Genomic DNA, 14,788 nt, shown 5'->3' on the forward strand with positions numbered 1-14,788 from the left:
GATCTTGGGCCAGGTAGTGCCCTGTACCCCTGAGCTGCTGTTACTGGGACTGCCCGGAGACTGTATCTTTTGGGGGTGGGGGACCTTACAATAAATTAGGAAGCTTAGTCTATTGGGTCATAAAACAATACTACAGGTCTGGACCACCTTATTGGACTTGGAGGGCGCACATTTCTCAGTTGATCATTTGGGAGGTACAGGATACTAAGACAACTTATAAGAGAAGGAAGTTATTTTTGTCCCTTTGGGAGCCTTACTTGCAATCCCTAGCACTGAGATCCCGAAGTCAGATAATGAATAGGTTGGGGGCTACATCTTCCTAGGGCAGGGGTAGGCAATTCCGGTCCTCGAGAGCTGGAGCCAAGTCAGGTTTTCAAGATATCCACAATAAATATGCATGAAATAGATTTGCATCTCAAGCAGGCAGTGCATGCAAATCCATCTCATACATATTCATGGTGGAGATCCTGAAAACCTGACCTGGCTCTGGCTCTCGAGGACCGGAATTGCCTACCCCTGCCCTAGGGGAATTGAGTCAGGTCATATTCTCTCTGAATCTCTTAATCTTTCAGTTTTTTCTTATACACTTGGTTGTCCCCCTACATGTTTTCTGAATCTTCTATAATCCCTTTTTCTTTTTCTAGATTGTGTTCCTGGACTCTAGGTTTGATATCTGCGGGAAAGTTTGGGGGGTATGGATGTTGGAGATGCAGGTTTCGAAGATTTTTTTTTTTTTTTTCAGTTTGCAATTACATTTTGGTACTGATCTCTGTTTATGATTCCCTTTTATTGCCTTTTGTAATAAATATTCTACTAGGAGGGGGGTTGGTTCTTCTGCTGTTTGTTGTGAATGTAATTTCCTGTGCTTTGTATTGCTGTTTGACTATTTTTACTATATAAAACCAGATTTTACACTAAAATAAATAAATGATAATGCAGTACAGCAGATGTGCCCAAAAGGTCGATCACGATCGACCAGTATATCGCAAAGGCAACGCGAGTTGATCGCGTTGCCTTCGCGTTCTATTTGCTTCCCGACTCAGAAGCGCCGAGCCGACCAACTTTCCCCACCCAATGTCAATTCTGACGTCGGAGAGGAAGTTCTGGGCCAGCCAATTGCTGCCTGGCTGGTCCGGAACTTCCTCTCCAACTTCTGAAATGACGTCGGGGAGAGGAAATCTGGTCGGCATGACGCTTCCGTGTCGGGAAGCAGGGAGAACTTGGGGCGGCGGTGGTTTGGAGGCCTGTTCCCCGATGGCAGCAGTAGTGGCTGGGGAGCAGGCAGGGAGACAGAAAGAAAGAAGGAAAAAGAAAGAAAAAAAGGGGGGACAGGAAGACAGAAAGAAAGGGGAGGGGGCAGGGAGAGAGGAAGAAAAAGTTGGCGGAGGGAATGAGGTCTGGAAGCTTACAGCAGGCTGAAAGAAGGGAAGAAATATTGGATGCACAGTCAGAAGAATAAAGTGCAACCAGAGACTCATGAAATCACCAGACAACAAAGGTAGGAAAAATGATTTTATTTTCAATTCAGTGATCAAAATGTGTCCCTTTTGAGAATTTATATCTGCTGTCTATATTTTGCACTGTGGCCCCTCTTTTACTAAACCGCAATAGTGGTTTTTAGTGCAGGGAGCCTATGAGCATCGAGAGCAGCGCAGGGCATTCAGCACAGCTACCTGTACTAAAAACCGCTATCGCGGTTTAGTAAAAAGGGAGGGGGTATATTTGTCTATTTTTCTATAGTTGTTACTAAGGTGACATTGCATAAAGTTATCTGCCTTGACCTCTTTGAAAACCCGCGGAATATAAATGATAATTAACATTTTCTCTGCGTACAGTGTGCTTTGTGATTTTTTAAATTTTATTGTTGGTAGATCATTTTGACTTGATCATTTTAAAAGTAGCTTGCAAGACCAAAATGTGTGGGTACCCCTGCAGTACGGAATTGATGCAATTAACACTGTGCAGTAAATGCCAGGAAAACAACTGCAATGTTCTTGCTCCAGGAAAAGGATTAAATATGTATTTAAAACTATTGCCTATTTTTGAATGCATTTTTGTACAAGCTACAGATCTTTATGCAATGACTTGTAACATTAGAATATTAATGCTTACTTTGTACAGTGAGGGAAAGTGGCAGAAACCACATTGCTGCCCTCAAACAGCTGCATGTCCTGTTACACACAGGTAAAAAGTGGCTTCAAGAACAAATGTGCAGCCTTCCAGAAAGAACACAGAACCAAAAAGATAAACTTGCTGACAGTTTTGTTTTTCCCAGTCTGTGAGGACAGGGAGCATCCTGTCCTGCCCCAGTCAGCAGCGGGGCTGGACTGGGATCGGTCAAGAAGAGGAGAGCTGAGCTCTGTCCTCTCTGTTCCAGTCAGAGCAATGCTGCCAAAGCATTCCCCTGATTCAGAACTTCCCTCTGAATCCCCTGAGGGTGGGCCACTTTTACTTTATAGAATTCCCAGCCAGCCATGCTTTTTTGGGGGGGTTTCTTTTTGTTTACTTTTTGCTGATGCAGTTTGATTGGCAGCCTATTCAACCAATCAAACCACATCAAGCAAAAAGTAAACAAAACAAAAAAAGCATAGCTATAGGGTTGGGCAATCACTGAAGGCCCTAACCACATGCCGCTGCTACCACAAATGTATCAATTACAGTGTGGCCCTGGGTCCCTTTCTCTACAATCTACTGTATTGGCTACTAGGCTACTCCTGGGACCAGTTTGCTGCTCTAATAGTTTCAGACATGATGGTCATTTTCATCATAGAGCCTGGTACATACTATCACTTTCACATCTTTGAGGAATGGGAGAGGGTCATTGATAATGTGACCATACGTCCCGTTTTCAACGGGACAGTCCCGTTATTGGACCGACCGTCCCGTTGTCCCAAGCCACTGCTTCGGGACGCTGAAATGTCCCGTTTTCAGGGACAGCGTCCCGAAGCTGTGCGCGGGGACAAGGGGACGATCGGTCCAGCGCCAAACCCCCACAGTGTTCTCTGTGCCTGCTTGCCGCCATTTTCTCCGGACCCTAATCCTGCTGCTGCTGTTGATATTCCTTCCGTTTAGCTTTACTATCCCGCTTCGGAGTCTGACCTCCCTCCAACTCTTCCGAAAAATTTTAAAACATGGCTTTTCTCTAAAATGTAACGACCTCTCCCTCTTCGATATACTAAGTCTCTAAACTTCTCTGTACCAAGTTCTTCTACTTTTCTTTGGAGTTCCTTTCTATATCAATTCATGTAAACCGTGCCGTGCCGAGCTCTACTTAAGGTTTAGTTTAGTTTAGTTTCCTGGGCTGACTCCAGAATTCAAATTGAACCCACGCTCTGGGGCTCTAACGTGTGCGTGCCGGCTTCCCTTCTCTTCCCTCTGAAACTGGAAGTTACGTCCCCGGGGGGGGGGGGGGAGCAGAAGAGAAGGGAAGCCGGCACGCACACATTCGAACCTCGAAGCAGGAGTTCACTACAGGCAGCGACGGAGGGAAGCTAAGGGAGACACGGAGGAAACCTTACAATTTGCTTCGGGCCTTCCTCGCTGCTGGGTCCGACTCCTGCCTACTTTCTGTTTCAGCGAAGGCAGGACCCGGCAACAAGGAAGGCCCGAAGCAAGGAAAAGCAGCAAGTTATAAGCTTCCCTCCATCGCTGACCTATGGAAGATAGGTCAGCGATGGAGGGAAGCTTGCGACTCTGCCGTTGGGAGGAATGGGAAGAGAAATGATGCTGCTGCACCCAAGGGGGGGAGGGGGGAATAGAAAAGCTGCTGCTGTACCAAAGGGGGAGGGGGAAAGAGTAAAGCTGCTGCACCTGAGGGGGGAAGATAAAAGCTGCATCTGCTGCACCCAAGGGGGGGATAGGGGAAGAGAAGTGCTGCTGCTGCACCCAATTGGGGAGGGGATAGGAGAAGGGAAGTGCTGTTGCTGCACCCAATTGGGGAGAGAGAGGGGAGAAGGAAGACCAGGGAGAGGAGAGGAAAGAAATGCCAAGACCATGGGAGAGAGGGAAAGGAAAGGAGCTACCAGACCATGGAGGGGGGAAAGATATCAGGGTATATGGAGGGAGGGGGAGGAGACAGATGCCAGACCAGGAGGAATGAAAGAAAGGAAGAAGAGATGCCAGATAATGGAGTGGGAGGGGGAGATGGAAAGAGAGGAGAGAGATGTGAAGGAGATAGAGATGCCAGACCATGGGGTGGAGTGGGAAGGAAGGAAAGGAGAAGAGAGAGATGCCAGAGCATAGGGGAGGAGGTGGAGACAAAGGCTGGAAGGCAGTGAGGGGGAAATAGGAAGGAAGCACCGAGGACACTAAGGACACAGGAAGGGGCACTAAGGACATAGGAAGGAAGTACTGGGGGCACTAAGGACACAGGAAGGGGCACTAAGGACATAGGAAGGAGGCACTGAGGGCACTGAGGACATAGGAAGGAAGGAGGGAGGGAATAGAAAGGGACAACTGTTGGGCCTGAGTGCAGAAAGAAAGAAATGAAAGAAAGGATGCACAGTCAGAAGGAAACGCAACAAGAGACTCATGAAATCACCAGGCAGCAAAGGTAGGAAAAATGATTTTATTTTCAACTAGTCTTATAGCCCGTTACATTAACGGGTGCTAGAATATATGTGTGTGTCTGTCTTTATTTCTTTCTCTCTCTCTCTCTCTCCTTAGCCGCTTTCTTTCTTTCTGTCTTTCTTTTTCCTTGGCTGTCCATCATCACCCCTTGCCTGCTCCCCCTGTCCATTGTCCCTTCCTTTTACCTCCCCTGTGTCCACCACCACCCCTTCACTGTTCTCCTTATGCAGCAGCAGCCCTTCTCCCTTTGTTTTACCTCCCCCCTGTCCAGCAGCACCTCTTTCCTTCTCCCCCTGTCCAACATTAGGCCTCCGTTCCTTTTCTTCACCCTCCCTGTCCATCAGCACCTCTTTCCTTCTCCCCCTGTCCAGCAGTAGGCGTCCCTTCCTTTTTCTCCCCCCTCCTCCTTCTTATCCCTATGATACACTTACCTTGCTCTTCCCCTGATCAGAGGTTCCCGACAGCCGCCCAGTTGCACCCATTGGAAAGGTTCCCTCTGCCGCATCCCGCACCCCTCCTGACGCGACTCCCGCTGTCTTTCTTTCTGTCTCTATCCCTGGCCCCCTATGTCTGTCTGTCTTTCTGTGTATCTCCCTGCCCCTGTGTCTTTCTTCTTTTCTTTCTGTCTCCCTTCCTCCCTCTGTCTGTCTGTCCGAAGCAGCATTCCCTCCCCCCTCCATTTCCCTCCCCCCACACTAGTTCCCTGTGCACCTGCCCCTGTGTCTTTCTTCTTTTCTTTCTGTCTCCCTTCCTCCCTCTGTCTGTCTGTCCAAAGCAGCGTTCCCTCCCCCTCCATTTCCCTCCCCCCACACCAGTTCCCTGTGCACCTGCCCCTGTGTCTTTCTTCTTTTCTTTCTGTCACCCTTCCTCCCTCTGTCTGTCTGTCCAAAGCAGCGTTCCCTCCCCCTCCATTTCCCTCCCCCCACACCAGTTCCCTGTGCACCTGCCCCTGTGTCTTTCTTCTTTTCTTTCTGTCTCCCTTCCTCCCTCTGTCTGTCTGTCCAAAGCAGCGTTCCCTCCCCCTCCATTTCCCTCCCCCCACACCAGTTCCCTGTGCACCTGCCCCTGTCTCTTTCTTCTTTTCTTTCTGTCTCCCTTCCTCCCTCTGTCTGTCTGTCCAAAGCAGCATTCCCTCCCCCTCCATTTCCCTCCCGCCACACTAGTTCCCTGTGCACCTGCCCCTGTGTCTTTCTTCTTTTCTTTCTGTCTCCCTTCCTCCCTCTGTCTGTCTGTCTGTCCAAAGCAGTATTCCCTCCCCCTCAATTTCCTTCCCGCCACAACAGTTCCCTTTGCAGCAGCATTAGCGTTTCCTCTACCCCCCTTTCCCTTCCTGCGGGCCCGACTACAAACCTGGCGATTCAAGCAGCGTGTGCAGCAGTCTTCACACACTGCTTTGGGTCCTTCTACTGCCCTGCTGTACTCTGGCACGTCCCTGATGACATCATCAGAGTCGTGGCAGAGCAAATCAGGGCAGTAGAAGGGCCCGAAGCAGCGTGTGAAGACTGCTGCACATGCTGCTTAAATCGCCAGGTTTGTAGTCGGGCCCGCGGGAAGGGAAGGGGGCGGCGGCAAAGGACTCGGGTCCCGGGCAGCGGAAACTTGCTGGGCTCCTCGGTGGGGGCGCTAAGCGGCCGTGATCCCTCTCCTCCCAGACCCCTCCATCCCCCCCTCCCCGCTGGAGGAACGGAGATCAGCGGCTGGCTGCGGTCCCGGCTTGTGGAGGCGATAGGCAGCTGGTGAGGTATAAACGCGCATACGCACTCCTGCGACCACAGACCTACTGATCACGGAAGCACGCAAATAGGAGTGCGCATGCGCGGCTAGCCTTTTATTATATAGGATTTAGTTATCAAAATGTGTCTTTTTTGAGAATTTATATCTGTACTATATTTGTCTATTTTTCTTTATAAAGGGCAATTATCAAACCCATTTGCCTAGGTAAACAGGAATTTGGGTATCAAAGCAGGCTATGAAAACTGCATTCTCTCAATATGGCTAAAACTCTGCATTGTTCCACATCTCACTTACTTTCAGCCATATTTAAAGGAGGCATTTACAAGGGCACAAGCAGTTACAGATTGCATTTTGAAACATGCCTATTTGCCATAAAAAGCTTATGTAATGTAATGTAATGTAATTTATTTCTTATATACCGCTACATCCGTTAGGTTCTAAGCGGTTTACAGAAAATATACATTAAGATTAGAAATAAGAAAGGTACTTGAAAAATTCCCTTACTGTCCCGAAGGCTCACAATCTAACTAAAGTACCTGGAGGGTAATAGAGAAGTGAAAAGTAGAGTTAGAGGAAAAATAAAAATAAAATAAATATTTTAACAAGACAGCATTGATCTAAATAATTTGGAAGGTAGAAGAGAGAAGAGAAAGGAAAAGAAGCAGAAGGGGGAGATGCCTATGTCTCCTCCCCTGCGATGTTCTCCCATCCATGCATTCCCTCCCAGACACACTGCCCGTGCCCCAGCCGCTCCAAGGAGGCTGCCCCAGATGAGGCCCACGGTGAATGCAGGATTCTCTCCTCTGCGGGAAAGCCGCCCGGAGCCGACAGTCGATCTTCTTAGCGGATTGCACCAAAAGCAGATACAAATATCGGTGAGTACTTTGTACCAATGGTAAGTTTCAAAACAAACATGCATATGCATGCTTTTTGTTTGAAAAACAGTGCAGAGTCCACAGGCAAAGGAAACCATCAGATCATCTAGGGCCATTTAAATATCACTGGCAACATATTGTATATTTTGAACTACTTTATGCACTCATCCCCAGATTCTATATATGTTGCCCAAAACGACACCGATCCATGAAGTGTGCCCAACTAAATTGGCTCACAAGCTAATAATTAGGTGCTAATTGGTACTATTTGGCACAAGTTTGAATTTGTGCACATATCTTGCTACACGCCATTCTGTAACAATGTGCACCCAAATCCCATGGCACACAACTCTAAAGGGGGTGTGGCCAAGAGAGATACATGAATGGATCAGGGGCATACCTATAATTTGTACACAGTAATATACAATGATGTGCAAAGTCTGGAACCACTTATGAATTTCGCATTCTTTCAACTTTCTGACCTTTTATTTGTTGACCCAATAGTTTTGTCTGTGTACCATATTATAAGGGATACATTTGGCTATTAGAATCAACTTTTTAAGATCACTTGTTTCTAATTTACATTTTAGTTGATCCTGGAACATAGCTTCTACAGATCATGCTTCAAAACTGGATCAAGACTGTCCAAATAGCAAGCATTATTTCTGACCAATCAGGAGACTGCTTTTATCAGCTAATCACAGTTCAGATGTCAAGGTAACATGGAAGTTTCAAAAAGTGTGGGCTTTTTGGGTTTCATACACTTTCTACTAGAGAATGACATGGTGGTTGTTACCCGCGGGAATGGCGGTGACGGGGCAGTGAAGGGGACAGTGGGCCGGGGACGGGGCAGTAACAGGGACAGATTTTTTCCCCGTGTCATTCTCTACTTTCTACATCAACCATGAACAAGACTTGGAACCTGACGCTGGAGGAGCTTGTTCATGTGTTAGTGATGAGTGAAGAAGGATTTTTGTGCTACCAAAGTCGGCTGCATTCACAGTGCAGTAGTAAAGATTGTACAAAAGAAAAACCTTACGGGTTCAGTGGTAGGTAAGCCTCGATCTGGTTGTCCATGTGTATCAACATTACGCCAAAACCGTACACTTTGAAACATTTCATTGATCAATTGCGAATTGACCTCACCTCAGCTACTAACAGACGAGTGTCATGTCAGTGTCAGTTCATCAACAGTTCATCACCGGTGCCTGCAGTTTGATCTCCAAAGCATGCAACAAGCCACTGATGACTGGCACAACTGGATGGTCAACGGGACGAAGTACATCACAATACTGCAAAAGTGCATCAGCTCAGCAGCTATTTGCAGGCCAGTTCTTGTTTCAATAAGACACCTTGCCATCTTTCCAAACAGGTGATCAACTGGAAGCATCAATACATTGAGTCAATCGACTGGCCTGCCCAATTTCCAGATCTGAATCTGATCAAGAACTTGTAGTACAAGGTGACACAGGAGATATCCAAGAAATATCCAACATCAAAACCTGAATTAAGTCACTCATTGCAGCCTGGAACAACATTGTTACCCATGATCACCTCATTAAACTGGTTCACTCAATGGTGACACAGTGCAGACAGGTGATCAAGAACAGAGGGTGGCCCACCAAATACTGAGCCATCACTGACGCACAAAATGGTTTTTTTCAAGGCCATCTACATGAATATGAGGGATTGATGTCTCTAGTATGTACTTTTGTGGCCAGTGAAGTGCATTACTCAATTTACAGAGAAAAATGATTAACATGGCAATTTTAACAAACATACAGGCAGTCCCCGGGTTAAGAACAGGTTACGTTTTTAAACCTGTTCTTAAATCGGATTTGTATGTAACTCAGAACTTGTAGATTTTAAGATTCTTACTGCTTACCTCTGCTCCAGGCTGACAAAATGGCCAACTATCCCTACCAGTATTCCCTCTAAGGTACAGCATGTACAACCACACACTGTTTTTAATGTGGCCATGCATAATTCCTGAATCTGTTACAGGAGAGGTATAGGAGTCTATGCCACTGGAAACACTGCCCAGTGAAATCAAATGAAGCCGCAACCGCATTCTTAAGTATGAGTCGTACTTAAGTCGGGCATCTGTAACTCGGGGACTGCCTGTACTTAGAAATTTAATGCCAAGCTAGAATAAAAAGTTGATTCTAATAGCCAAATGCATCTCTTATAATGTGGTACACAGATAAATCAATTGTCTCAACAAAAAATTAAAATAAAAGATCAGAAAATTGAAAGAAAGCAAAATTCACAAGTGGTTCCAGACTTTTGTACACCACTGTAAAATACCGGTGATGTAAGCCCAAATTGGGCACTGGGAATTATACCTGGTTTCAGTAGGTGTAAGTTATGGCACTCAATGCTATTCTATAATGGGTGCTCATCTTTGAGTACCCATTATATAGCAGAATAGTGCTGAGTGCACATTTTTGAGCACCATGTACTAAATCTACTGTCTATTATACAAAGTAATGCATGGAACAGCACCCATCTACCTAAACAACAGACTACACCGTAACCTCTCACACAGATCAAGGAGAACTCAGAGCCTATTCACTTATCCCCCTCTCAAAGGAACACGACGAAAGAAACTATATGACAGCCTTTTAGCAACACAGGCAGCAAAGATCGATATTAACATCACCAATCTACTGACCAAATCAATAGACATAAAAGCATTCCGAAAAGAAATCAAAACTCATCTCTTCAAAAAACACTTCCCATCATCATAACCTCACAAAAGTATTAGAAAATGCGCTCATGACTACCCTAACACCACCACCAGCAACACCTTGAATCCGGACAGTATTATCTCCACTCATCTAAACAACAGAACCCGGACATTATTAACTCTACTCGTCTAAACAACCTATCACTATCTACTATCCATTACCAATTTCTCCTGGAAAAGTCCAGAATAACAATTGTAACTTAACGCATCCTTGATTATATGTACTGTAAAGCTACTGGAAATGTCCAGTCTTCTAAATTGTAATCCGCTTAGAACCGCAAGGCACAAGCGGAATAGAAATCACAAATGTAATGTAATGTAATGTAATGTTTATGTTTTATTAACATTTGATATACCACTTAAGCATATTACAGATCTAAGCAGTTTACAATAAAATACAGGTACTTAGAACTTCTCTATCTGTCCCTATTATCAATAGGATCACATTTTGTATTGGATAAATGCTGCTATGCATGTTAACAGAGTTGAGTGTACCAATTTTTGAAACCAGAAAGTTGGTAGTCCTCCCGCGGGACTACTTGTAAGGGAAAGAGGATAGTTCAGCCCCCGTTTCTGTTCAATCTTTGATCTTCATGCTGATACTACCACCTGTTGTACATTTACTTCCAAATTGAATAATATGGACATCTATCCACTGGAAAATGGGAGTTACAAAGATCACAAAGCATGCTGACTGGAGGTTTGTATGAGCAGGTGATTTAGAGTTGTTCATTTCCCTGAGACAGTTGGTTCTTCTGTTCCCCCATCCAGCCCTCTTCATGCCACATAAATTTGTCCATATCTTACTCTGGGTCTTTTTCACTCTCTCATACTCACCTTAACTTTACTAACGTATTTTCTCTGAAGTTGTTCTATCACTTCGGGAGCGAGCAAAGGCCCAAGTGAGGTGATATCCACATCGGGGCAAAGGTCAGGATGACCCATCATCTCTGCACTACAGCAAGTTTGGTTGAGACAAGAAATCACAGAAAAAAGAGTTTTTCAGCTTCAGGTTTCTGTCATAGAGTACATTATAAGTAGGTCTCTGCACAATAACAAGGATAGACTCTTCCATTTGTTACAGTCATTGCCTATGATATTACACAAAGTACTGGCTCATTAAATCCATTCTGTGTGCTCCCTCTTATTCTTGTTCCTCATTCTGTGTTGGGTGACTGACATGTACCTGAGTTCGTCCATCATGCCCTTTCCCTTACCTTGTTTAAAAGTAACAACCTGAAAACCTACCTTTTTGATATAAACTTTAATCTAGCCCTATTCCCCACTGCTCACCACCCTAGCCAGCAGATTAATCACCCCCTAACTGTATCCCCCACCCTGGCATCCTGTTTGTCTTGTCTGTTTAGATTGTAAGCTCTTTTGAGCAGGTACAGTCTCATTTGTGACTTTGTACAGCACTTTTTGCATCTGGTAGTGCTCTAGAAATAATAATAGTAGTAGTACGTACACATCCCCTCCCTTCTATCACACACACACACATTCTTCCCTCTCTTCTCTTGTACACATGGGGCCAATTTTCCAAAGGAGTTATATATTTACCAGCAAAAACTACTCTAACTACTTCAGCACTATCCACTCAGAGTGATTCTAAAAAGCAGCACCTATTTTGCGCCTACCGGTATTAGGTAAAGGAAAATTGGTGCCTATTCTATAAGTTGTGTGTGTAAGTGTGGCACTACTCAGACTTCACCTATGTGAATACCCACCTGGAAATGATTAGAATACTGGCATTTATGTTACATCTCACTTTAGGCAGCTCCATATATGAGAGGCATTTAATAATGGTTGTACTTGCCCATCTGGGCTGTTTGCCATTCTCAATAAACAAATCCTTTTCCTGCAATGACTTTAACCCCTTTGAAAATAATTTTTCTGTTTGACCTTCAAACCAGGATGTCACAACTTCCTTGATGTCTTCATCACTTGAAAACCATTGTCCATGGAGAGATTTATTCAAAACTTGGAACACAAAATATTCCGAAGGAGCCAGTTCAGGATTGTAGGGTGGATGGTTTAGTTGCTGAAACCCACATTCTTAAATGGCAGTCTGTGATTGTCGTGACATGTTCACTGGTGCATTGTAGTGAAGAAGCAGCATGCCTGCTGTGAGTTTTCCTCGTCTTTCCCCAGTTATGGTTGTCTTATGTGGCATGAACTCCAGAAGCAAAAGTTCTTCATCATCCCAGAAGACAATTGCTATGATTTTGCCTGCAGATTTTTTTGTCTTGAACTTTTTTGGGGGTGGAGGATAACTTGTTCTTCTACTGCATTGACTCCAATTTGGACTCAAGATCTCTGTGATAGACCCAAGTCTCATCTCCAGTCACCAAATGATGAAAAAAATGTACTTGGTCTTCACGGAGCATCTCCAAGTTCTCCTGACAGCACTAGAACATCGTGGCCCTGACATGGCATCAGCATTCTTAGAACCCATCTTGTACTAACCTTGGACATGTCCAACTTTTCATGAATTATTTTCCAAACTGTACCTGCTGAGATCCCCATTTCTTCAGCTGTTTGGGAAACCTTAATTCATCTGTCCGACAAAATTAAATCCTCGATTTTCTTTCACATTTCTGTGGAAGTTGCTTCCACAGGCCGTCCAGTGTGAGGGTCATCTTCAATGGACTCTACCCCACTTAACTGCTTTTACTTTGTAGGGTGATGGGCCAGATTCACCCTAAACTGCAGTCATGTGTTCATGGATCTCCTTAGGCTTTTTCCCTTCTTTTGTGAGAAATTTTATCACTGAATGGTGCTCCAAATCTAGCAGTTTTTTACTTGATTCACACGAGGACTCTCCTGACATCTTGTTTCTTGGAATGTTAGACACACAGCCGTAACTGTGCATTAGTAACCTTGAGACATGTCACAAATGTACAGACTTGCCAAAATGTTCACTTGGGTTGACCATAATGGCAGAGGAAGGCAATAGGGAGTAACTAGGAACTGATATAAAGAGGAAATTCAGAATAGAAAAATGCAATGTGCTTGAGTCAGGAAAGATAGGAAACCAGTACTACTCAAAGAGTATATGGTAACTTGATCTTAAGTCTGGCACTTTGAGGAGTTTAATTACAATTACACTAATTACAACTACAAAGGAAAATTATAACCCACATACAGTGACATCTTCATTTTTCCAAATGCAATTATTGAACAGACTGAAGCCAATGTTATCAAAATATGATTTTCAGATAGTAGTTCAACGTATGATATTATAGAAATTGGATGATTGCAATGCCTTGTACCTGGGGATGAGATCCTCTAAGTGTAGAGCACAGCAGGTAGTCCAGAATGCTGCTGAACGAATGATTTTTGGAAGTGATAGGTCGGGACATGTGACTCCCCCCCTTTCGCAACAATTACACAGGCTTCCTTTTAAATGTAGAATTGTGTTAATTTTTCAGGAAATTTATCAGGATATTTATCACAAGTTATTCAACATCTACATGGCATCACTGGGACACTTGTTATCTAACCGTAACCTGAAATCCTATATCTACGCAGATGACATTACAATCATCATACCTATCACCTCACTGTCACATGAGACAGAACAATACATCTCAACCGTCCTCACCATGGTAGGAAACTGGACCACACGCTTCAAACTGAAACTAAACCCAGAAAAAACCAAGTTCTTCCTTGCAAGTCCCAACCACAAACTAACGACCACCACCCTGCATCTCAATGGTTTAACGTATCCAATCAATTCCACTATAAAAATTCTCGGAGTCACCTTGGACCGATGCCTCACTTTGAAAGATCACACCAATGCCCAGGTCAAAAAATGCTTTTCCACCCTTTGGAAACTCCATTCTATCAAACATTACTTTGATTTCCCCACCTTCAGTTTGCTGGTCCAATCCCTAATCCTAAATATCCTGGATTACTGTAACATCATATACCTGGGCTCCTACAAGAAAACCATTAAACGACTAAGATTCATCCAGAACACCGCCGTCCGCCTCATCTATGGGCTTAAAAAGTCAGACCACATCAGCCTTTTCTACAGAAAACTTCATTGGCTACCGTTTGAAGCAAGGGTCATCTTCAAATTCGCCTGCCTCTGCTTCAAACCCCTATCTGGCTCAGCCCCAATATACCTGTCACGCCACTTCATCTTCTGTACAAGCAATGTCCACCTTTTTGCCTATCTCTCCCCTAAAGGATGCATCTACAAAAGATTCTTGGACAAAACCCTCTCTTTCCAAGCTGGCAAATGGAATGACTGCTTGACCACCCTCATCTCTCTTGCCCCAAATTATCTATCCTTCAGGAAATCTCTCAAATCATACTTCTTTGATAAATTCCTCTAACTCCCGCCCTCCCAACCAAACTACTAATCTCAACCTCGCCTCCCTCCCTACCCTTCCTCCCCCTCTTCCCCGGTTATTGTTCCCATCCCCTTTCTGCACCCCCCCTTGCAACAGTTATTGGATCATTTTGTAATGGCCACTGGTTTATACCATACACTTGATAACTAATTATCTGTACCTTCATTGCATAAATACAGTTCTTATCTCCTGTAAACTATTCTGAACTGTTTTCTGATACTCTGTAACTTCGCTGTATATGTACAGTCTCTTCTCCTGTAAACCACTCTGAACTGTTTTGTGGTATTGCGGTATACAAAAATAAAGTTATTATTATTATTATTATTATTATTATGACATTGTATCATCCACATTGCCTGTTAAAATCTGAGATAGTTTATTATTTATATTCTGCCTTTAAACAAGGCAGATTACAACCATACATACATAATTAAAATAAATAGGAAAAAACAGACATGTCACTAGATGGAACGCAGCGAGTGAAATATGCTGAGACTAGG

At 44.3% G+C, this 14,788-nt stretch overlaps 1 protein-coding gene across 3 annotated transcripts in view; it reads right to left on the bottom strand.

Moving 5' to 3' along the window:
* The window catches only part of EXOC3L1 (exocyst complex component 3 like 1), a 136,868-nt gene that overhangs the window by 74,864 nt on the left and 47,216 nt on the right, over positions 1 to 14,788 (bottom strand). For all 3 annotated transcript variants that reach the window (XM_033942398.1, XM_033942396.1, XM_033942399.1), the window contains exon 5: positions 10,765 to 10,882. In XM_033942398.1, the coding sequence (XP_033798289.1) occupies positions 10,765 to 10,882 (118 nt within the window). The remainder of the gene's footprint in view (positions 1 to 10,764; positions 10,883 to 14,788) is intronic.

The sequence above is a fragment of the Geotrypetes seraphini genome, chromosome 4 (genome assembly GCF_902459505.1).
Source record: "Geotrypetes seraphini chromosome 4, aGeoSer1.1, whole genome shotgun sequence".
Taxonomy (NCBI): domain Eukaryota; kingdom Metazoa; phylum Chordata; class Amphibia; order Gymnophiona; family Dermophiidae; genus Geotrypetes; species Geotrypetes seraphini.